The 24,158-nt window shown below is 37.8% G+C and overlaps 1 protein-coding gene across 3 annotated transcripts in view; it reads left to right on the top strand.

The window, feature by feature from the left end:
• Strn (striatin) overlaps positions 1–8,335 on the top strand; it is a 124,222-nt gene extending 115,887 nt beyond the window's left edge. For all 3 annotated transcript variants that reach the window (XM_046441636.2, XM_046441637.2, XM_046441638.2), the window contains 2 exons: positions 4–90; positions 182–8,335. In XM_046441636.2, the coding sequence (XP_046297592.1) occupies positions 4–90; positions 182–351 (257 nt within the window). In that variant the 3' untranslated portion in view covers positions 352–8,335. The remainder of the gene's footprint in view (positions 1–3; positions 91–181) is intronic.
• Positions 8,336–24,158: the final 15,823 nt, after the last annotated feature.

The raw sequence follows: 24,158 nt of genomic DNA, 5'->3' as shown, positions 1-24,158 counted from the left end.
AAGGCAAACTGATCCACTCGATGGTAGCCCACCTAGAAGCTGTTACAAGTTTAGCAGTTGATCCTAATGGACTATACTTGATGTCTGGCAGTAAGTACATCAAATATAGATTATTTAACTTGTTCTTATCATTTTCATGTTAATATAATCTTTCCTTTCAATTTCCTTTCCTTTGGTATAGGTCATGACTGTTCAATACGTTTATGGAATCTAGAAAGTAAGACGTGTATACAAGAATTCACAGCTCATCGGAAAAAATTTGAAGAATCCATTCATGATGTAGCTTTCCATCCATCCAAATGCTATATAGCCAGTGCTGGAGCTGATGCCCTGGCTAAAGTCTTTGTATGACACCATGCATCATCTTCACGTCTAGCTCTTTATTAATAATCAGCTGCACAAAAAAAAAAAAGATACATACAGAAGACCAGGGCAAGAATCAACTCATCATGCCCTTTCGTTCTGCTGAAGGAGCACAGAGAACATTTGTTAAAGTATAGTTTTGCAATTCGTATACTGTTTTCTAAAATTAAGGTTTGTTCAGGTTGCTGCAAGCTCAGCTGAATCTTTGAGCCTGTAAACTCTTTCAAAATTTCCCCCAAAGATGCGCTTTTATTTCTGAAGTTGTTCTAATTCGCTAGGCAGGCCTGAGCGAAGATAGATTTAGCTTATCCCTATTGAGTAAATAGGGCATGCTATAAGGGATAATTAAAAGCTGGATGGCTGGGAAGGAATAAAAGAATGGAAACTTGGACCTACTTCTCCCCTGAGAAATCTTATTAAACACATTAGGTAATCAAAACATTAATCTTACTATATCTGCTGTGCTAACCCTGTTGTGTATAATGACCAGACAGTGTTAAAAGGAATTTTTAATTTAGCTCTTCTTCAGCTGCTTGCATAAAGCACGTGATAAAGCATTTTACCTATCGGGGGGAAAGATGCAATAATATGTTAATTATATTATTATTCAGAAATGCTAAACAATTTTACTTTGCAAGCAGATTTTTATATTGTATTACAGTTTTGAAAGTAGATTTGGTACCGTTGTAAAGTTTAGCTGTCAAGCACTCACCATTATAAAGATAGTTGATAGAGTTTGCTTTTACTAAAGGATTAACTTATTCAGGTTTGAGATTCTGTTATTTTTAAGGGCAAACAGGGCATAGCTGTATAATAATTTCTATTTTAAAATTCACCTTACTCATGTGATATTTAATAGTACCAGAGTGATTATCTCATATTGATGAAATCTACCAGTGATTGAAAAACATGGAAGTTATTTGCTCGTATTCATTTGTCAATAGCCACATAACCATGCTTCAGATGATCTATGCTTTTTCTTTCTTGTCTCTCACATTCATGCTGACACTTACCAAAAATAGTTCATAATTATTATGTTTTCATAGTCCAGAGAATATGGTTAACTTCAGGCAGCTGCTTTCAGAGCAGTTAAGTAAAGCAAACGTACTCGCATAATTTCTCTATTAGTATCTCTGAGAAGAACCACCTCTTGGAAATCTGAGTGGAAGATTTTATGCCACATGTTGACCAAAAGATCCTCTCTCCCTGCTCCTCCCCCTTGTTTAATTGGAATGCACTTTTTAATGCACAGTGAATCGGTATTGTTCCCTGGGAAAACCATGTCTTAAGAGACTGGGTTTCCCTGAGCCCACTTTACTTGTGACCCACATGTGGTCAACTTTTGAGATTCCTACTACCCTACTATCTGGAACTAGTGCCCTACCATGCAGAACCTTTCCCTAAACTTGTCATGCTCTTCATACTTTTTTCTTATTTGCCCCAAATGACAGAGATCAATCCAGAGAGTAAAATAAATTATTAATGTCTAACCAAAATGTATATCCAGTAGACTATCAGTCTTTTATATATTAATACATATACATATGTGTGTGTATGTGTATCCATAAATATTTTAACCTATTAAAATAGTTCCTATATTTCAGCTAGGCACCATCATGCTTACCTGTAATCCCAGCAGTTTGGAAAACTAAGGTAGGAAAGTTCGAGGCCAGCCTCAGCAGTTTAGTGAGATGCTATCTTAATAAAAAAGGGCTGGGGATATCCTTCAGTGGTAAAATGCCTCTGGGTTTGATCCTCATTACCAAAATAATAATAATCACAATTCCTACATTTCTATCCCCATATATTTCATTATAATAGCAATCTTCTGATGTGTACATTTTTCAAAGCAGAAACCTTGTGGTAATGTGGACAATAATTGACAATACTTTTTAAAAAATTTTCTGCTTATCTGCATCTAGAATTTTGTAATATACAGGCAAATTTTCATTAAAGTTATAAGACCTGTGCTATTTGCCTGATTGTTACATGGTCATGCTATAGTATTTTGATACAGCTTCTTTTTCATCTCTGTGCTTTGGTTAACATGTAGGTTTAAGAGACTTTTTTGTACAATCGAGTGAATTGACCTAGAAATAAGCTACCAGATGAATGCTTATCTTTCCATGAAAATATAAAATTCTACATTGTGTTTTGTAAATTGGATTGTTCACAAAGTGAAGAAAGGGTGTTGCTAACTTAACATTTGTAGAATACTGGAAAAATCCAGCCAGGTGCCCTTACATGGTATATTTATGATTGATGACTGCAAAGCTATTGTTCCACTAGTTATTGCTTTAATTACCTTCCAAGGTCTTGAGTGCCTGCTTTACTTGTATCACTGAAATTCTGTAAACCAAGACACTTTTTTTTTAATTCATTTTATGCCTCATGGTTGAAGTTTTTCTGTTAGTGAAAATTAACCATGAGATATGCAAACTGTAATGCAAATAATGGATCTACTGGAATTTCCTTAGGAAGCCAGTCCTGTGCCATTGGATACTCCATATAAAAAGAGATTTTTCTACCCTTGCATTGTAAGATCTCAACTTAGAAAGGAACCTAAGCTATCGTCCAGTGAGCTGGTAGCATATGCATGTATTTGACTTTTCCCCCCAGCCTATTGAAAATTTAATAGAAATTCACAAAATGAACAAATTCAAGATTCAGTCATTGAAATGCTTTTATAATGGTTGATTTGTAAATATTTTGGATGAAATGTATTGGAATAGTATGAAAATCAGCAGGTGGTAGGGTCCCTGCCTTATTTTCATTATGCTGTGGATACATCTCTGGGAGCTTGCAGTACCCTTTTCAAAACTCAGCTGTCACATGGAGCTCATTTGCTGCTCAGACTATAGACAAATATTTAACATAAGTGATATAATAACCTTCAGTATTTTTCTATTGAACAAGTTTAGCAGTTTTTGCCATTAAACAGATAATTAGTTATGCAAAGTATTTAGCTTTTATAATCATTTTAGTTATGACTAAAAGGGGGAAATCGATCTGCATCACTGATAATGAACTTTGTGAAAAATTTTTGTTTATCTGATTATCTGACTTTCATTCCTTCAGTATTCTTGCTATAAATTTGTTTTGGAGATAATGATGAAGATTTATTTGAAAATATCTAAAATGTATGTATATTTTATAAATATATATTATATATATTGTGTGAATATATATAATATATAGACTATATATATATATATATAAATATAAACCATAGGTGCATTTTACTGTTTTTTATTTTCATTTTTGGAGGTAGTGTAACAGCAGATTATGATGAGTGTTGTGCTATTTGCTTTTGCAGTATAATATATAGTTCTAAATGTTTAAATTACTGTATATTCTATATTAATTATAGGCTAGCATGCTTGTTTTGAAGACTGTCATTCTAGTTTATTAAAATCTGAATGTAAGAAAACCTGGCTATTCAAATGTGAATTGAAAAATATTCCATTCTCAGTACTGAACTATTTCCAATGAACATTCAGGCTTTTTAACAAAATATACATCATCAAGAAGGCAATAGTTAGAAAATGAGAGGTGCCTTTAAAATATATATATATACAAATGCAGCCTTACAGTGAGGATGAAGATTGAGTTTGTGTAAGGGGGTGGGGGTGGGGGGACAGTGAGAGAGAGTGTGTGTTTGTCAATCTGTGAAGGTCCTGATTTGTGACCATCAGTGTCTTTTTTAATGTAATGCTCAACCTCTAGGACTTCAGGGGACATTTCATGCGCTGTCTTTGTGCTCTTCCGAGCACCTTATGTACTTTCAAGAATTTTGAATGTGAATTCCTAGAAATTTTAGTAAGAGAATAAATATCTACTCTTTAATCATAGTCAAGTTCAGGTAAAAGAAAAGTTTTTGGTTCACCAAAATTAGGGGATCTCATTAATGTTTAATTTTTTTAAAGGCTTGCTGTTTTAGTACTTCATGTGTTTCCCCTTACATAAAAGCATGTCATGAAATTGTTACATGATTCAGATTCAGATAGTAAAAATTATTTTTAAACACCTGAACTAGTTAAAACTCCACCTGAGAATTGTCTTGAAGAATTTAAATGGCATCTCTCATATCTACCTCGTTGTTGCTGCCATTTTAACTAAAGCAAATTTTTATGACATCTGAAATGATAGTTAGATGCAATTTAAAAATCATGTTGGTGCTTTTCTCAGGCTTTATCATTTAAGTTGTATTGTCACAAATCAGATTGAAAGGTTTAGAATCACTCTTAGTTTTCCTTTGAAAGAATAGCTTAAAATTAACCATCAGTGTTGTGAGTGGAGGTTATCTCTGGTTGTGTATGTCTGTGTGATGTTTTCAACCAAAAGACAAAATTGTTATTGAATTTACATGAAAAGAGTCCTAAATGTAATTTTATTCAGCTTCCTTTATTCTTTGAAAGCTGTTTCCAAACTATTAAGTACATTATCCTTCATTTTATTTACTCAGAAGTTGCCTCTAACTGCTATGTTACTTGTTTTTGTATGTAATTGCAGTACTTTGAGTGTTCGACACTGGGATTCTGGTTGTACAAAAATAGTAGCTGATCGAAATATGTATATTTTTGTGAAATGTATTAATTCCTAAAATCCATTTTTGGGGAAGATCCAGAAACTAACATATCTGTGTTTAAAAACAAAGAATAGGTCATAGTACTTTATTTGAATCATTTTTATTTTTGCCACTAAAAGCTTTTAATAGGCCATATTTGTCATCCAACTGGATCTCCATATCAGTATAAGGAATTTCATGTTGACAAAGTATTTAACAGATCCTTAACATCACTTTTATTTTTATAATTAAAAAAAGTGAATGTTAGACCAAAAGAAACCCCTAGATTCCACCCATTTATTCTAGCAGTATTCCTCAAGTGGTGCCAGAGAGGTTGGAGTTTTCTGGATCTTTACTAGTCAAGTTTTAGATTTGACTTAACTGGGACCACAAACTTGTCATCCCTCTGATGCAAATTAGAAGGTTCATTTTAATTGAGATTAATGTCTGCCTGCATTTTTTAACAGGCTGTGAACCAGTGAGTGCCTTGTTAATGTAGAATGATTTTTCCCCTTGTTGAGTGTTAGCTCTCTTCGAAAATGTCTCAGAGAATGGTGTTATAATTGACTTGTGGAGAGCTGCTAAATTTGGTATCATCAGCATGAGAAAGTCTTTGGTCTGCCACATACTCCCTTCCCTGCTTTCTCCTCATTGTTGGGCTGAAGTTGGCCTCTTGTGAATAAACAAATACAACCCCCCCTTCTCCACTCACTTTTTTCAGTCCAGATTAGGAGGTATCCCCATACCCATCCCAACTATATGATCCAATTCCTGTTTTTAGGAGGAACCACTTCTTTGTAATACTAAGTCTAATGGTTATTTTATGTCTTCTCAACTTTAGTTTACTAGAGCTGATCTCAGGGTATCATCAGTTCAGTTTCCTGAGTAACCCTTGCTCTCCACACCTAAGCCCCCAACTGGTGAGCCCTGGGCCTAATTGTTTGATCTTCAGGTATTTTAAATTTTAGTTAAAGTATCAATTAATGTAAATTAATCCAAATGCTAATTTTTGTGGTGCAAAAAGTTTCTTTTGTAAATTCAGGGTATGGATAAGCTAATGATGATAATCCATTTTTGGTGGCTCTAAGTGTATTATTTGTTTTTAAATAAAATGTACAAATATAGATAATATGCTATAGGTGTCTCATGAATTGGAATATTTGTCAGATTTGAAATCTAGCTTTGACTTTGCAATCAGTTAAAATGCTTTAATACAATCTAATTTGGGGTTTTTATTGAAGAGGTATTAGAAGGGTGCAGAGAAGCCAAAAGGGTATAAGATAAAGTAAATATGAATCCAAAGTAATGAAACAGTCTTAGTTATTGATTGCAAGAAAGATGGAGAAATTTATCATTAGAGAATTTGAGGCTTTAGAAAGACAGTCAAATTATCTCTTAAGATTGGGTCAGTGATACTTTGAGGGATATATGTATATTTAACAAATAGGTTTTGTGATTTTCAAGTGTTAAATAATTTTTTAATTATACACCTATATATATAAATTTTTTTTTTTTTTTTTTTTGGCTTGGTTTCTTGACAGACAACCAGGACTTCCTTGCCCTCTGCCCCTTTGGATCATTACTATTCAAAAGCTTTGCTTGTCTAGAACTCAAGTTGTCTTTGTTGTAATCTAGAGCCACAATACAAATATGGAATCTAAAATGTACCTGTTCTGGTATTTTTGAAACTACTCTTTGTGTTCTGCATGCTGTTGCAGTAGCAAGTATTATATCCTTCAGTATATACACATATTTTTTCAGTAGTATCGGAAACGTCCTTTTTAATGAAAACTGAGACGTTATTTGCTGGAGTAATTTTGAAATAATCTAATTCACATGGTCAGAAGGACTCAAAGTTACATATGAATTGATGGATGAACTCTTTGGGGTTAGTCTAGTGTTAGAGTAGAAGTCTGACCTTGAGTTTCACGAGACCACTGGGTTTTTGAAGGGTCTCAGCATTGTCCTAGGACTTAACATACTCCCAGAAACATTTGAAAGTTTGGCATACCCTTTAATACAGACCCCACAATCACAAAGCATCCTCCACTTATTAACTTCTCAGTTCCAATGACTAGGACATTCAGTTTTCTATAAAGATACACTGACATAGAGCTCTCAGATTCAAAAAATTGGAATCCATATTTTCCGGAACAGAATTTTTTTTTTTTTTTCAGTATTGGGAATGAATTCAGGGCCTTGTACACAGGCAAGCACTCTACCACTGAACTACTCTTCTGGCCCTTCGGGATAGAAACTTTAATTTTGTACATTCTTTGTACTTGCAAAACCAAACAATCCAAAAATGTGCCAAAGAGAAAATGACTCACTTTAAGTATCGCTTAACTCCTACAAAAACTCTGCTCACCCTTAGTCTTAGTTGATATTAGACTGATTGATATTAGATTAGTTGATATTAGACTGATTGATATTAGATTAAAAATGGCTTCAAACTTGAAGAAGGATCAGGTTATTTGAGAGCAGAATCTGCAATATCCTACTATTTCATAGAAAATTCTCTCATCCTTGGTAATTAGTCACCTACCTTACATGGGAGAGACTGGTCTAGATGCTAACTCCACATTGAGTTTTCCTGTGTACTTCTTTAGGAAGCTAATTAGCCCAGTAGTGTAAAGAACATCCCACAGTTAGACATGTTAACTAGCACTTGGCGTACTAGAATTGGTATTATTAATTCATGTGCCATATTTTTTTTCCTGCCCTCGTAAGATCCAGTGTTATGTTCCAGATTACTAATCTATTATCTCAAACCAAAGATAGGTAATAGAATCATCAAATTAAGGATAGTGGTAGGAAAACTCAAAAATCACTCACAAATAAGAATTCTAAAACTGGAAACATTAAAAAAAGTTTGCACAGAAAGCAAACTTTACATTAATCATGAATTGTAGAAATAAGCTTATAGATTTTATATAATGTGCTGAAATGTTAATTTATATAGACTTTCAACTACTCCTTCCTATGGAATTGGGAACAAGACTGTAATTTTTCATACATAAAGATAACTTCTTCTAGAGCAAAAGTCATTTCATCAGAAAGTTTACTTTGGGTGCTAAATAACTTGGGTGAAGTTGTGAAAATAAGTACTACACCAAACTGAAAAAGAAGCTAGCCCTGTAAACTGGGCCACATTGTCTTCCATTTCTCCTCAAGTAGACTGGAAAGATGATCACTTTTGACCTCAAAAAGCAAACAGCTCCAATCTGGGCACAGTGACACACACCTGTAATCCCAGTAGCTCAGAAGGCTGAGACAAGGAGGATTGTGAGACCCAAACTCAAAAATAAAAGTTTAAAAGGGACCAAGGATGTAGCTCAGAGGAAGAGTACCCATAGATTTGATGCGCGCGCGCACACACACACACACACACACGCGCGCGCGCACGCGCGCGCACCCACAAAAAAAATCCCACCTTTTTTAATTAAAAAAATTTTTTTAATTATGCACATGTTATTTGTACATGCTTATGAGGTATAGTTTACACATATACTAATCACCCTGAACCAATCATTATCCAATATATCTACCACTTTAAATTTATTTCTTTATGGTGAATACATTCCAAATTCTCTCCTATTTTGAGAGAGAGTGATCATCATTGTTAATCATATTCATCCTGCTGTGCCATAGAACACCAGACCTTAGCCTCTTATATAAATCTAACAGTGACCTGTTGGCTAACCTCTCCTCATCTTCCCCCTACTCTCCCCAGGTCTGGTACGCTGTTCTTCTCTTAACTTCTGTGAAATCAACTTTTTTAGATTCCACATGAATGAGAGCATGCAGTGTTAGTCTTTCTGTGCCGGATTTACCTCCTTTAACTTAATGTTCTCCAGGTCCATCTATGCTATTGCAAATAACAGGATTTCATGCTTTTTTGTGATTGAATAGTATCCCATTGTGCTGGTCAAAATGTGGAGAAAGAGGAACTCTTACATACTGTTGGGATTGTAAGTTAGTACAGCCATTATGGAAAATGTTATGGAGGTTCTTCAGAAAATTAAAACAAGTAATGTATGATTCAGCAAACCCACCACTGGGTATATATACCTGAAGGAAATGAAATCACCATATTGAAGAGACACCTATACTCCCAAGGTCATTCTTTTCAACAAGCAAGACAATGAATTCCTTTATTTCTATAGATTACTTACTTACTGATTACAGGTGTTCCCCACCCACCCACCCAAGTTTACAAACAGACTTCTTTATCTTTAGAAACATCATGGCTCTGTGGAGGTAAAAATGCTTTTACTTTCAAACTTGACTGTGGATCCAGGCAATTTTGTGCCTTCAATGTATAAAAAAAGTATATATATTATCATTCAAAATCTTTTGGATTTTTTCCCCCAAGGCATGGGGCATAGGTAATGAGTATTTTGCTGAATGTCTTGACTCTCCTCCATCCTCAACCATCAGATTTTGTATATTAGGTACTACTCATTTGTCACCTAACAAAATGTTCACAATTGTTTGCTTCTGCCTTTATAAGCTCCTTTAGGCAGGGACCATGTTTGTTTTTCTTTTATTCTCTCTCAGCCTTTTGCCTATAGGAAGAATTCAAATATTTGTTGGTAAGTAATCCGAGAGCCCATCTATCCTGATCATCAAAAATAAAGAAAAATAATCCCTGCCAGTCCCTAGATAATGCTCACATGCATTTAGATCTGTGGATATGATCCTACTGATGCCCGACTGGGAAGGAATTTGGGCCTCACATGCAGGTGCAGCAGAATGCCCAAGGGAACATTCTCATGTTGCACACTTATGTTCTGCTCATCTGGGAACTGAAAGGAGCATGTAGGAGAGAAGGAAATGTCACTCAACCCTGTTAATGGCATCCCTTCCTTCCCTGGTCCTCCTACATTTGAGTGCTTGCTGTGCACCAGACAATTCTAGGGGCTGGCAGTCAGTCATGAACAGACAGAAGCCTTCACCTGATATACCTTAAAGGTCTACTGGGAGAAATGACAAGTAAAATATATGGAATCTTAATAAGAAGTGCTGAAGAAAAAAATAAATTTTATTTGATGTTTCTCTGATAGCACACACTGATGTTCCTAGCTACTCAGGAGGCTGAGCCAAGAGGATTACAAGTTTGAGGCCAGTCTCCACAACTTAGCAAGACCTTGTCTCAAAAATAAAAAAAGGGGTGGGGATTTCACTCAAGAGTGCCCCTAGGTTCAATCCCTAGTACTGCCCAAGGGGAAAAAAGTGATACAAATGAAAAGAGTAAGACAATTTAAATTAATACAGTTAATTTGAAAACAACACAAAACAATGAAAGGCATATAACATCAAAATAGCTCCCACTTTACCCCTTCATTCCTCCCTAATATGTACCTTTCTAATTGTTCATACAAATATGTATACATAATTATTACATTAGGGGTTTTATCTGTCTTATTCTACGTATTACTCTACAGCTTGCTTTTTTAAAAATTTAATGTTCATCATGAGCATTATACATACATATATATGTATGTATAAGTCTGCATATATGTCACTTCCATTTTTTAGCACATACACAATCTAGATAATCTAGATAATTTTTAGTGGGCCATGTGCTATAAATAAATAGAATTATATATTCTCTGAATCTCACTTCTCCTTCAACAATCTATAATGGTAATCCTTCTAAGTCTTATAGTTCTTATTTTGTTCTTTTTAATAGTTGTATATTACTCTATTGTGATGACATACCATGATTTATCATACCTCTTCCAGATTAATGGGTATTTCCTTTGTTACTAGGTTTTTACTATTATAATAAGCATTTCTGTGTATATATATATTTGTGATTGTGATGGTTTTACTTCTGAGGAGTACATTCCCTGGAGTAGAATGCTGGATTCAAGGATATGTATATTTAAATTTTAATTCATGTTGACAGATTGTTTCCTAAAAAGGCTGGAAAGATTTATATTTCTATCAATAAATGCGTAAAAAACACTTTTCCCTTTATACCTACTGGCAATAGATACCATAACACTTAAAAGAAGAAGAAAAAGAAAAACCCTAAGCCTGGTGAGTGTAGTGATTTCTCAGTGTTATTTTAATTTCCACTTTCTTGGCTACTATAAATCTAGATATCTTTCCATGTTACTTGATCATTTGGATTGTCTCATGAGTGAGTAGTGTTCTGTGACCACATAACAAATTACCACAAATTTGGGCCTTAAAACATAACCATTTGTTATCTCAAAATGCTGTAGGTTAGAACTTCAGGTGGATTCCATTGAGCTCTCTGCTCAGGTCCCAGCAGGGCTGAAACGAAGGTATTTGCCAGAGTGGACTCTTACCTGAAAGCTTTGGTGAAGAATTCACTTCCAAGCTCCTTAAGGTTGTAGGATGGAGGTTATCTTTATGTTGGCTGTCAGTCAGCTCCTGGGATTATGCTCTGGTCCTTAAGTGTAGTTCCTTCAATTAGTTAGCAAGGGTTTATCAAATCTTTGCATACTTTGACTGTTTTCTTTTCTGCTACCAGCCAGAGAAAACGCTTTGCTTTTAAAAAGGCTCTTGTGACTTGGTTAGGCACACCCAGATATGTGAAGATTGACTCATTAGTAACCTTAGTTATGTCTGCGGAGTCCCCTTGCCCTGTAATGTGGCATCGTCATGGAAGGAACACCAGGGTTAAAGTTCATGGGAGCCATCTGAGACTTTTGCCTACCACAATATTCATATTTATACCTGTACGTTTATTTCTCATTTTTATTCTTTTTTTGTTCCCCTTGTGGGTTTTTTTTTTTTAATTTAACTGGTTTATAAGAGCTTTTTCATGTTATGTATGTTAAAGCTTTTTTTCTCTTGGTCGCAAATATTCTCCAACTCTTTATTAACCACCTTAACGGGTACCTTTTCCGTATAGCATTTACCCACTTGCAGTTCTCTCTTAAATGAATTGCATATTTGCATGTTTAAATTTACATTCTAAATTTTTATTAATTTTAATTTTTGTCATTTTGTTAGCATTTTTCCCATGTTTCACTTTTTTTAATTTATAAGTACTCTTTTTGTATATGTAAACCTCTTTTATTATTTGCTATTTTTTCTCCAGCTCTATATAATATTTCTGTTGACTGTATTTATGACACCTTCTGCCATTCAAAACTTTATATTAGTATATAAGCATATTAATATTGTTTTATATTGTATAAGTATTTACAATAACTTGTAAACTCTTAAAGTACTCTGTAATAAGTTCTCCACTCATGAGTATCATGTGTAGTCAACTAGAATGGATCTGTAGTTTTTGGTTTGGGGAGAATCTTTTTGTTATTGATTTTCTACAATTAAGTCTTTACTGCATTTGATTTTTCATGTTTGTAAAATGTAAGCAATAGATCTAATTTTTATTTTTCCCAAGTAGGTTGCCAGTCCAGCACCCTTTCTTAAATGAAACTCTTCCCAATGAAATGCTGACTTTTTCATATGTGAAAGTTTCATATACAATGAGATTTATTTCTCAATATGCTTCACTTACACTTTTTATATGGCAATTTCATATGGATTCAGTTACAGTGGTTTTATAATATGGTTTCATAATATGGTAAAGCAGAACTTTTTTCATCTCACTCTCTGCTGTGTTTTTTTTTTTTTTTTGAATACTGGGGTTGAACCAAGGGACACTCTACTACTGAGCTTCTCCCCCGCCCCCAATCCTTTTTATTTTTTAGTTTGAGTCTTGCTGAGAGTCACTAAATTGCTGAGGCTGGCCTTGAATTTACAATCCTCTTGCCTCAGCCTCCCAAGTTGCTGGGATTACAGGTCTGAGCCACCACACCCAGTCCCTGCTATTCTTTTTACTGCCTTTCTTGTCTGTTCTCAAGCATTTGAAATTTGTGACATATTAATCCCAATTTTACCCAATCAGGGGCTGAAAGTTAATTTTGGGAAGTTTGACATGATATTGTCATCCCATCTAAGAACATCTTATTTTGTTCAGATCTTATTAATAACATATCTTATCAATATCTCAAATTAAGATTTGAATTTTCTTCATTAAGTTCTGACTTATTAAATTTATGACTGTTGACCTTTTGGTCATTATTATGAGTGATTTTTTTTTCTCATTTCTAAGATCTTAGAACAAAGAGAAAACCTATTGTTTTGTATACTTATATTCAATAAATTTATTATATATTGTTTACTAAATCTTCTCATTAATTCTAGCAGGTTTTTTTTTTTTACTAGAGTCTCCTGGGAGTTTTAGATATATAATTCTGACATTGACAAAAATAATTTTATCTTGTCTTTTCTAATGTTTGACAAATTCTCTCCTTTTCTGAAATCTTAATTGTCTAGAAACTCCAACCAAATATTGAGTGATAATGGTGACAGACATTATTGTCTTTTACTGACTTTAGTTGAAATGCTTTGAGTATTTTATTATTTAGGATATTTGTGTTGCTCCTTATTAAGTAATCTTTGTCTAATTTAAATCATTTTTTTCCCATTTTGCCAAGATATTTTATTAGGAATGGCCACTGAATTTCATCCAATTACTTATCAGCATCTTTAGAGCTGATCAAAATTGCTGACTTGCTAAATTATATGTATAAATTCTGCCATTATAATATCCTTGCCTCCTTGGAATAAAGCCTTTTTGTCATAATGTGTTAGACTTTTCTTTAAAATCTATGTTTCAGTTACTGATCTTTTTTATTTAGAACTTTAGATGCATATGCATAAGTGATATTAATCTAGTTTTCTTCAGTGAACTGTTTTATTAGATACAAAAATTACACAGTTTGGCAAGGATGTGAGAGTAACCAGAGGACTCTCACTGCAGATCAGGGTGTAGATTGATGCAAACATGTTCGAAAACAATTTGGCAGATTTTACTAAAGACAAAAATATTCATACCATGAAATCTAGTAATTCTTCCCCTGGGTGTATACCCAATAAAATGCAAACATATGTTCACTAAAATTTATGTGCCAGAATGTTTGTAGCAATACTGTTTGTAATAGCCTCAATTCAAAAACTACCCAAAAGTCCGTTAACTGTAGAATGAATACATTTTTTTTTTTTTAAAGAGAGAGTGGGGCGGGGAGAGAGAGAGTGTATTGTGTATTTCCAGACAGGCCATCATTATCTTGATAAAGAACCATTTGTATCTGTAGTTCCTAAGAGGGCATTGTAGCATTTCAGGTGGGACAGTTCTTTGTCATGTAGGGTTGATTCGTGCATTTTGGTTTGCCTTTGTGTCTCTTGGGTTTATCACAGTTTGTTGCTCACCCTCTTTTTCCTCTGCTTGCTTTATCTTCTTATTTTGGTTCTCAGTGTTTTCCTTAGATGAGGTTATAAATTCTCTGAATCATTGGTTAGCCACAACTCTTTTTTTTCATCCCAGTTAGTGTTGTCTTGGTTGGGCATAGTTATTTGGGGTTATGTCCAGTGGCCTGAAAAACATTCACCATATTCTAGTTTCTAGTGTTGCAGGAAAGGTCTGATGGCTGGCTCGGATTCTCTTGCGTGTCTCTTGTTCATTTTGTCTGGAAGTGGGTAGATCTTTTAAAAATTCTCTGGTTAAGGAATAATTTTTGATCCATGATTTGAGATCTTTCTTCCACATTTCGGCCACTAATTCAAATCTCATGCATGACTTTCCCCTTTCCTTTTGTTGTTCAAATTTCAGGAAGTCCTTTTTTTTTTTTTTTTTTTTGCTGTAAATGAATCTACTTACAGGGTCCTAATTTTTTCAACTTCTCTGTCATGTACACATTCTTTAAACCTTTTCTAATTATTCTATTGTTTTCCTCCTCATGTGTGTTATTGTCTTTATTAGGCCTCTTAGCTTAAAATTATCTGTGATGGCAGTTCCAAAAGTTGGGGTGGGGGAGCATGGCCATCTCTCAGGATTCTTTGGAAATACCTAGTTGTCTATACCACAAAGGCCAAGGAGGAGGGCTTTTCCTGTCCTAGTCTCTCCAAGGTTTTCCTGCCTCAGAGAATGGAAGACTTAGACTCTCTCTTTACCTTCTTCTCAACCCCTTGGCAGTTAGCAAGACTAGTCCTACTCAAGCCAATTCTCTGTTGCTTGCTATTTGAATTACACCTGGCGAAGGCACCTTGCATTAGCATGAAGGAAGTGTTCAGTGTTGTAATCAAGGGAAAGTTCTAACAGATGACACCCACTTTGGGACTCTATGATCACAAACAGTAAACAGTGCAAGCCAAAGAAGTATTCATTTTTTACACCCAATTCCCCACAGCCAGGATTTAGGAAAAGCAGGAGTTTTCCCAGAATCCCATCTGAGGAATCCCAGGTCAATCACTGAGGCAAGTGCTCAGCTTCACCATTTCCCTTGCTTTTAGGCAGGAGGAACGAACACTGGCTCTTGCTTTGCCCTCTCCTCAAATTGCATTGCTTTATCCAAGCTTTTCTTTTCTTGTCATTGGGAAGAGTTTGCAAAATATTTTGGGTTTTGATATCATTGTCAGTGGACGGGTTTCTCACCAGTTTAAAAACTCTTTGTAGATACAAACGTAAACTGAATGACAATAATACGGACTGGGTCATGGAGTGTAGCCACATTGCCTATCCTATCCTTGGTGTGTTTGATCATTGTTACTAAGACTACTTTTCTTCAGTGTTTAGATGAACAAGTGCATCCCTGCCAATGGAATTAGTCTGAAGTTTGAGAAAAACCCAACCAATAATGGCCTATTTGACGGGGTTTCTTTTATCACAAGAAGCCCCAAGGAAGGCAGTTGTTGATAGTGGTTCCACTGTTCATTACGAAAGACCCAGGGTCTGTCTATATTTTCTGCCATCTTTAGAGTTTTTTGTCTCATTTGGTCTTGAGATGACTCTCATAATGCAATTTATACAAATTCAAGACAAAAGAGCAAGGGCAGTACTAATTAGAACTTTTCTCTATTTTATTTTTCTTTTTGGTACCAGGGATTGAATTTATGCGTGCTTAACCACTGAGCCACGTCCCTATCCCTTTTTATATTTTATTTTGCTTAGGGCCTCCCTAAATTGCTGAGGCTGGTCTTGAACATGTGATCTTCCTGCCCCAGTCTCTCAAACCACTGGGATTACAGGCCAATGCCACTGTACCCAGCAGAACTTTTCTCTTTTTGACAGTGCTGTGTACTGGATCATATTCCCACCCCCACAGTTTTTACGTTGGAACTCTAATCCCTAATGTGACGATGTGTAGCATGGGCCTTTGGGAAGTAAATGAAAAAACTTATTTCTCTATTCACAAGACGCTTCTTCAGACACCAGGTGTTCCTTTTTTGCCCAAGCTATTCTCCAATTCTCTGAGGACATTGATTGGGTGTCTTATGATTTATTTCAGTTCTGACATTGTCTGCCTTGAGTCAGAAAGGCACTGCACTTACATCTGCCACTTGTAATCCCAGTGACTCTGGATGCTGAGGCAGGAAGATGGCAAGTTCAAGGCCAGCCTGAGCAACCTAGTGAGAGCCTGTCTCAAAATAAAAAAATCAAAAAAAGGCTGGGGATATAGCTTAGTGGTAAAGAGCCCCTGGGTTCTCAATCCCCAGTACTAAAGTAAGAATAATACAACTCAAGAATAATGAAGTGGAAGAGACGCGTAGGCAAAATATGGTGAGGCGGTGTGGAACTTCCATGTCCTGTCTGTGGTTTGAAGTATTCACCTACTCAGAAGTTCTCTGAACCCCATCATTTAGTATATTTTTAATGGAAGTTCTGTAAGCATGATGATTAAATCACTGGTGATTGTGCTCACTCTCTAGTTCCTCTTCCCTTCCAGAAATTATGGGCTGGGACTGAAAGTCCCCCCTCTGATCACGTGTTTCACTCTCTAGCAATCAGACCCCAACCTCAAGGAGTCACCTCATTAACATAAAGTTAGAAGTGGCTGGAGAGGGCTTATTATGATTAAAGATACTGCTTTCACCCCTAGCACTCAGGAAATTCCAAGAATTTTTAAATGCTCTCTGTCAGGAACTGGGGAAATGATCAAATATGTATTTCTTACTGTATCGCAGTGTCACAGGAGGTAATCTGACATAGATAGGTTATGAGGATGGGGTCCTCGTGATTATAGAAGAAGAGATACCTGCGAGCTTGTGTGTTGTCTTCTGCGGAATGCCTCCACCCTCCCCATGTCATGAGAGGACACAGTATTTGAAAATCAGCGTAATTCACTACATCAACAGACTATAGTAGAAAAACTACATACTTCTCTCATGTAGGAAAAGGAAGTGTAATTCAGATACATGGTGTGAATATTTTCATGGTTATCTGTAGTTCAGGTCATCTCAAAGTGAGAGTTGAAGTCCCACAGTCACCTGCTAGGTGCTCAGAATACCAAGACAATACAAGTTATCATCAAATGGACTTCTTTTACCATCTCCCATGTATAGTACTTACCAAGTTCTCTGGCGCTAGGTGTTGTCCCTGGCATCTGCTACAAATTCTTTCCCTTCTGAGGGATCAGACTGTCACTTACTTGCCTGATCTCAAGACACTTCTTTGCTGATTATATATGCCCCTCTGAAGTCTGTTCTGATAGGTTCTCTACACATGCTTGTGACAGTGGGTCAAAAAGAGTACTTGCAGTGCCTTCTCCAACCCAGGAGAAAATGTAAGAGGTACTAGTGCTTCCCTAGATCCTGCTGGTGGTGGCCTGCTTTCAAAAACTAGGAAGATCTAATATGTTCTTTTAAAAAAAATTTTTAGTTGTACATGGGCATAGTACCTTTATTTATTTTTATGTGGTTCTGAGGATCAAACCCAGTGCCTCACATGTGCAAGGCAAGTGCTCTACCACTGAGCCACAACCCCAGCCCCTAATATGTTCTTCAGTGAGGAAAGGGTAGGATTTCTTGCTTTATCCAGGAAAGTTGTTATTATCTCATTATTTGAGAAGTTTCAATGAATTATAAAAATATGTTTTATGTTTCCATGCTTCAGAACTAAGAAACCTCTCTTCTAAAACAGATTTCTTTAATTCCATATTTCTGACTTCACATTTTAGGCATCTTTCATTTCACTCATTATTCAGAATTTATATATTAACCTTCATAACTTCACATTATTTTGTTTCACAACATTTTAGCTTATTTTCTATGTTTTCATCTATGAGGAGCAACCATTTTTTTCAAAATGTTGATGTATAAGTTTATTGTATTTACTAGAAGTGGGTCAAATTTGGCCTTAGGAAGCCACCATACATTCTTACATAATGAACTGCTACGTAACTTTGTATGTAAACTAAATGACTTACTTTTGTAACAAATGGCTGAGTCTCAGCCAAGCATAGCAGTTAAGCTTCAGTCTATTACAACTGTTCAGCCCATGTTCAAATAAGGCAAATGCGGAGCAGTAACCAGTTAAACTCTGTCTGTACCTCATTTCTGTTTTCTGTCCATAAATGCCTGACCACATTGCACCTCTGGAGTTTCTCTGAATCCATTCTGGTTTTGAGGGCTGTGTAGTTCTCAAATCATTCTTTGTTCAATTAAACGCTGCTAAATTTAATTTGTCAGAAGTTTTCCTTTTAACATTCCTTAAATAATTCTGGAGATAGACTTGATTTTTGAATCTGAATTTATCAAATGTGTGACCCTGGGACAAGTTACTTAACCTCCTTTCTGAGTCTCTATTTTGTCCTTTATAAACTCTGCTTGGAATTGTCATTGTGGGACTTGGTTGGGATAATAGATGTGAAGGCAGCCAAGGTAATGCAAGTACACAAAACCCCCTCTGGATGGACCAGTTTCTCAGCTGCATTTTCCCTCATCCTGACCTCCTGACTTTAGGACAATTGTTAAAAGTGCCTAACCCTCAGCAAGAAACTTCACTGTAGAGAATTCTGGACCTGGTAACCAAAAACAACATATTACAAAGACCTCTTGGTTCAAGCTATGAATGTTTCCAGGTGGATTATTTAGAAGCCTCCTTAGAAGAGAAATCAAACTAAAGTAAAACTAATATTCTCCATCCCTAACATTTTCCAGAAAATAAAGAGATCTGTTTGAAGAATTTATAGGCAATGACATATTCTGGAAGAAAAGCAAAGAAACCTCCCTTTTAATCCCCTGAGTGCACTTTTTCAGGATATTGCCTTGCTCTTTAGACTATAGAGATGGGTAAATACCAACTATGGGAAATGACACTGCCACATCCCTCTCCCATGACAGACATGGACAATCAATTTTAGCACATCTTTAAGAGCCCTGTCCTCAGGGTCTTTCTTCAACTGATTCTTCAGGTAGTCACTATTACTTGACCTACCCATGTAAAAACTATACACCATCCCAACCAAAAGGTTTTCAGGACACCAGCCCAGCATGGTGGAGGCAGCATCATTGCCAACAATCGTAGATCAGAAGAGAGAATTCTTTAAAATGCACTTTGCTTCTCAGTAAGAAAAAGTTCCCCACTCACTGGACAATCATTTGCACCTGAGGTGGGTGAATGATATGCGGGATCAGGGACATTCAGAAACTTCTTGGAGCTGGGCACAATGATGCACACCTGTAATCCCAGCTACTTGAGAGGCTGAGGAAGGAGAATCACAAGTTTGAATCCAGCCTGGGCAACTTAAAAAGACCCCATTTAAAAAACCTCCCAAGAGTTTGGTAAGGAAGACTTCCTAGGGTGTCTGGAAAAAAACAAAAAAAAACAAAAACAGCTGCTGTCCTGTGGTCAAGCAGTCTCTATGACAGTGAAACTACCATGGCTAGGCAGGCTTGCCACTGTGCCGCAGGCTTGGCAGGCAAAAACGCAGGACCAAGTGGATTCAGACAGTTTATGGCGAATGTAGCCCAAGCAAGGTGAACACAGTGTCAACTCCCTGTGTCCCAGGACACCAAAACAGAAAGAGCCGGGTTTGTGGGTAGAGGGGTAGCCATTCTAGAGGGCAGAGAGCTCACTGTGCAGCCTGCAGCTGTCTCCTAGAGAACAGCATGGTGGAAAGAAAGGCCCAGGCCTCACTAAAGCCAAGGAGACTGAAAAGAAAAGTGCTTGGGGGATGCCTCCCACAAGATAGAAAGCTCCAAGTGGCTCCTCACAAACTTCCTCCTTTGCAGTGTCTCTGAGATGATCTCAGGGCACAAGACTTGGGTCAGGCTGCAACTGGGCCTTGTCCACATGGACCATGTGGAGGTGTGTAGGATTGCCAGGGTTCCAGGGCAGAGCCATTTCCCAGTGGCTTCCACTTCACTATGCTCTGTGGAAGGAATCGGGGACGGGAAAGGTCTTAACCATGGAGGCTGGATTGGAGGGTGCCTCACAATCCTGAATTGACTTGTACCCAAGGAAATTACCCTGAGATACAGTTAGAGTTTGGTCATGAAAAAAATTCTCAGAACAACTTGTTTCTAATATACTTAGTTTTTATAAATGACCAGAGCCCCTTGAAATTGGAAATAATGTATTAATTAAATAGCTTTTCTTTAAAATTATAAGGGGGTTCCACATCAGGGGTCATGCTTTTCCTTTTTACCCGAAGCCACCCAGAGCATAGATAGTCTCTAACACACATTTTGTGTGAAACCATTTTTAAGAGCCTGCCAGTGAATGGACCCATGTTCACCAAGCCGGTGAGATAAGGGACACCAGAAAAAGATAACCAACAACTTCTAAGTAACTTTCCAGCCTTCCAAGATCTAGGAGTCTAGGTTGCAGGGAGGGAAATAGAGGCATAGCAAAAATATAGGCCCAAAATGTGTGGAGCTGAAAAGGTGGTTTTCTCTACTGTGTGAAAAATGGCAGCTGGTGGAAGGGCTGATGGTAAGGCAGTGGTGACTGGCAGGTGAACAGGGAGGAACAGGCAGAGAGGGCAAGGTGGCTGTTCTGTAATGAAGAGAGCATCAAACCTGCGGTCAGGAAACCCAGGTTCATAGCCCAGCTTTCCTTCCTACCTGCTGTGTAGCAACTCCTCAACCTCCGTGTCTCACTGTCCTCCTCAGAAAACAGGAAATACTGAGGATGTAATGAGTTATGAAAATACACATGGTGGACTCCCAATGTTTTAGTCAGCTTTTTTCACTTCCGTGGTTAAAAGACCTAACAAGAACAATTTTAGGGGGAAAAGTTTATTTGGGGGCTCATGATTTCAGAAGTCTCAGTCCATAGATGACTGACACTATAGCTCTGGGCCCAAGTGAGGCAGACATCATGGTAGAAGGGCATGGAGGAGGAAAGCAGCTCAAGACATTGCACCAGAAAGCAGAGAGTGAGAGAGCGTTCTGATCAACAAGGACAAAATATATACCCCAAAGGCACAGCCCCCCAGGGATCCACCTCCTCTAGCCACATGCTACCTGCCTTCAGTTACCACTCAGTTAATCCCTGTCAGGGGATCAATTCGCTGATTAGGTTAAGGCTCTCATAACTCAATCACTTCACCTCTAAGTCTTCCTGCATTGTCTTACCCATGAGCTTTTGGGGGACACCTCACATCCAAATGATAATATCCAATTATGGTTGATTGTCATATAAGATAGTCTCTCCCAAAAGGATGGTTGTGAAACCCAATTTCTCATCAGCATGGATTCTGTGTGTTTTCAGTGACTAGGGTAAAGCTTCTAGAGTTCAGCTCATGGCACACTGGGGAATCATAACCAATGTCAACGGTTGGCATTCCTATTGTCACCAAAGTTTCCCTACACCTCTCCAGGCTGTGGGTACATGGGAACAGAAATTTCTCAGTGGTATTGGCTTGTCCTCACTAGCATATTGCAAGATCAGGTGTTTTGGGGTTCTCTGAGGGATGCCCCCAATCTGCTCATGAGCAAGGCTGAAGGCCCTGCCAGGATGATCTTGGTTGCTGCCCAGGTGGGCGACTCCCCTTGAGGCTGCCATGGTTTGATGGCATTTGCTTCTAGAGATCTTTGTTGACTGATCAGGATTAGAACTTTCCATGATGAAAAATGGATTTTCCATTTCAGGAGAATGCCCCCTTCTCTCAAGGTAGAAACAGGGATGTGGTATTCCGGGTCTTGTGTGTGGGTCACAGAACTGGAAATGTCCCCTGCAGTTTCCATGCTGCGGTTGTCCCCAAGTTCAATGAGGGTGTTTTTTAAATAAATTACACTGCCACTTTGCCCTTTAGAAAATTGTCTGCTCATTTATTTTGCTTGGTGCATATCGCAGTCATTACCACAGTGGTTTGCAACCTTTTCGACTTTCCCTGATCCCTCTTTGGCTTTAAAATGCAGCACAAACCCTCCTATTGAGGTTGGAAAGAACTCCTTTCACCATAGTTCCAAGGAGGGCTTGTAAAGTGTTAAGATAATTGAAAAAAAATCAATACCATGATATCAGGATACAGCTTTACTGATGCCTTTGGGATGTCAGACCAACAACAATTACATTGATCTTGGGCCTTGTTTTGGCCTTTCAGAAGTTTCAATGGCTTCCAAGCTCTGTGGGTTTCTGTGCCCTGGCTGCTCATGTAAAGGCTCTTTGTGAGGAATCCAGATTCCATTTGCCATTAACCTGAATACACCCTGCTCACCTCAAGCAAGCACAAGGCTGGGGGAGTCTCAGAAAGGAGCTATTCAGCCGAGGTTGTGTGCTTTAGCAGTCTCGGCTGCCAAGCCAACGACAGTATTTGCTTATTTAGGCAGCTCAGTGCCTACAGGCCCTGTTTGTGTAAGAGGGGTGGCAGGGAGAAAATTCAGCTCAATGTTTTTCAATTAAAAAGAGTTTTTTTTTTTTTTTTTTAATAAACCTACCTTGAAACTGAGGTCTTTTCAATCTTATTTGTTTTCTGTGTGGATGGTGATTTAAATAGAACATTTCTCCTCAGTTAAGCCTTCTGATGGATGTAGAAGTAGATCTCAGGAGCATCATGTCTGCATCCCTGGCCATTGGAACAGCTTTGCAGTAGTCAATGGTGTGTAAAAAGCAACATCTTGCAAGGCCAAGAGAAGTGACAGGGCATCTTGGAGAGACAGTTCTTGACTTTCGAACATAAAGCTTTCAAGCAAAACAGAGATTGACTACCAAGCGAGGAGGCCAACAAGCAGCCCACGTTGGTTTTCCAAACTTGGGCCCTGTGGACATGCATTCGTTGAGATTAAAGTTGTCTTGATGCTTCAAGGAACTTCAAAAAACGTATTAACTGTAGGTGCTCAGGTAGGAGATGTGGGCGCTCCTGCCCTATCAGCCACATCAACCTGGATTACCAGGTGGCCCTGCTGACGGGGGCTGAGTTGTGGGGTTGGTCCCTGAGTTGAGGGAAGTTTCCTTCTGTTTTATCTCCAAAACTGTTCACAAACTTCCAAATAAAGATCATTCTGGAGAAGGTAGAATATAAGAGTGATCTGGTCTCCTTTCTTGCTCCTGTGCCTTATTTCTGCTGTCTCCCTGGCCTGGAGTTACTGAGTTAATCCAGTTTCCTTCCAAAAATGCCCCCTCTGCTTGAGCTCCTATGAATTGAGTTCTGCTACTTGCCACCAAGAGAACCTTAAGTAACAAACAGCCTTCCATGGCCTGGCCCCTGCCTGAGTCTCCAGCTTTGCTTCCTGGTGCCCTGGCCTTGTCCTTCAAGCTGTCGGTCTTGCAGGGTGCCATGCTACTTCACGCCTCCTAGCCTTTGCTTCCACCACACCTCTACTGGGACGCCTTTTCCATTTTTCCTCGCCTGAATGAACTGGGATCTTTCAAGAAAACCGAGCTCAGGAAGCCTTCACAAACTTGCCTGTCACCTGTCTCATTGGTGAGCTGTCTCCGCGTTCCCATCTCTCAAGCTAGTCTGTAAGCTCAGGCAGGGATCAGGCCTCATTCATCTTTGTATCGCAGTGCTTGGCACACAGTAGGCACTTACTAATTTTGGTTAAACAAAGCTCAGCAAAGGAACAGCAAACAAGGAGTTTCATTTTTGCGGAGAAATGAGAGCAGGAGAGGAACAGAGTGGAAAGAGGATTCTGACCTTAGAAAGACGGTGATTGTAACATACTCTAAGAAACCTGAGGAGGACAGAGGAGAGGGGTGCATTGTGAATGGGACCTAAGTTCCCTTCTCCTCTGGCCACCACATCCTGCTTCTCTCTTCTTATTTTATCTTTGCCTCTCATACTACGGTTGCCATTGCACTGGGGGGTGCCCACTATCAGGTGACCTAAATTCAAAGTTTTCATTGTCTGGATTCCAAGTCCTTGATAATGTGTGTGGCTTGTATCCCTTAGTGAGAAGGGACCAAAGAAGTCTCTGGAGAATAAATAGGTCAAAATCCTGTAGCCAGAGA

Source organism: Marmota monax, unplaced genomic scaffold (assembly GCF_021218885.2).
Source record: "Marmota monax isolate L192 unplaced genomic scaffold, Marmota_monax_Labrador192_F-V1.1 WCK01_AAM20220418_F8-fsc00010, whole genome shotgun sequence".
Lineage (NCBI taxonomy): Eukaryota > Metazoa > Chordata > Mammalia > Rodentia > Sciuridae > Marmota > Marmota monax.
Note: the sequence above shows the minus strand (reverse complement) of the source record. Positions and strands in the feature narration are given on the sequence as shown.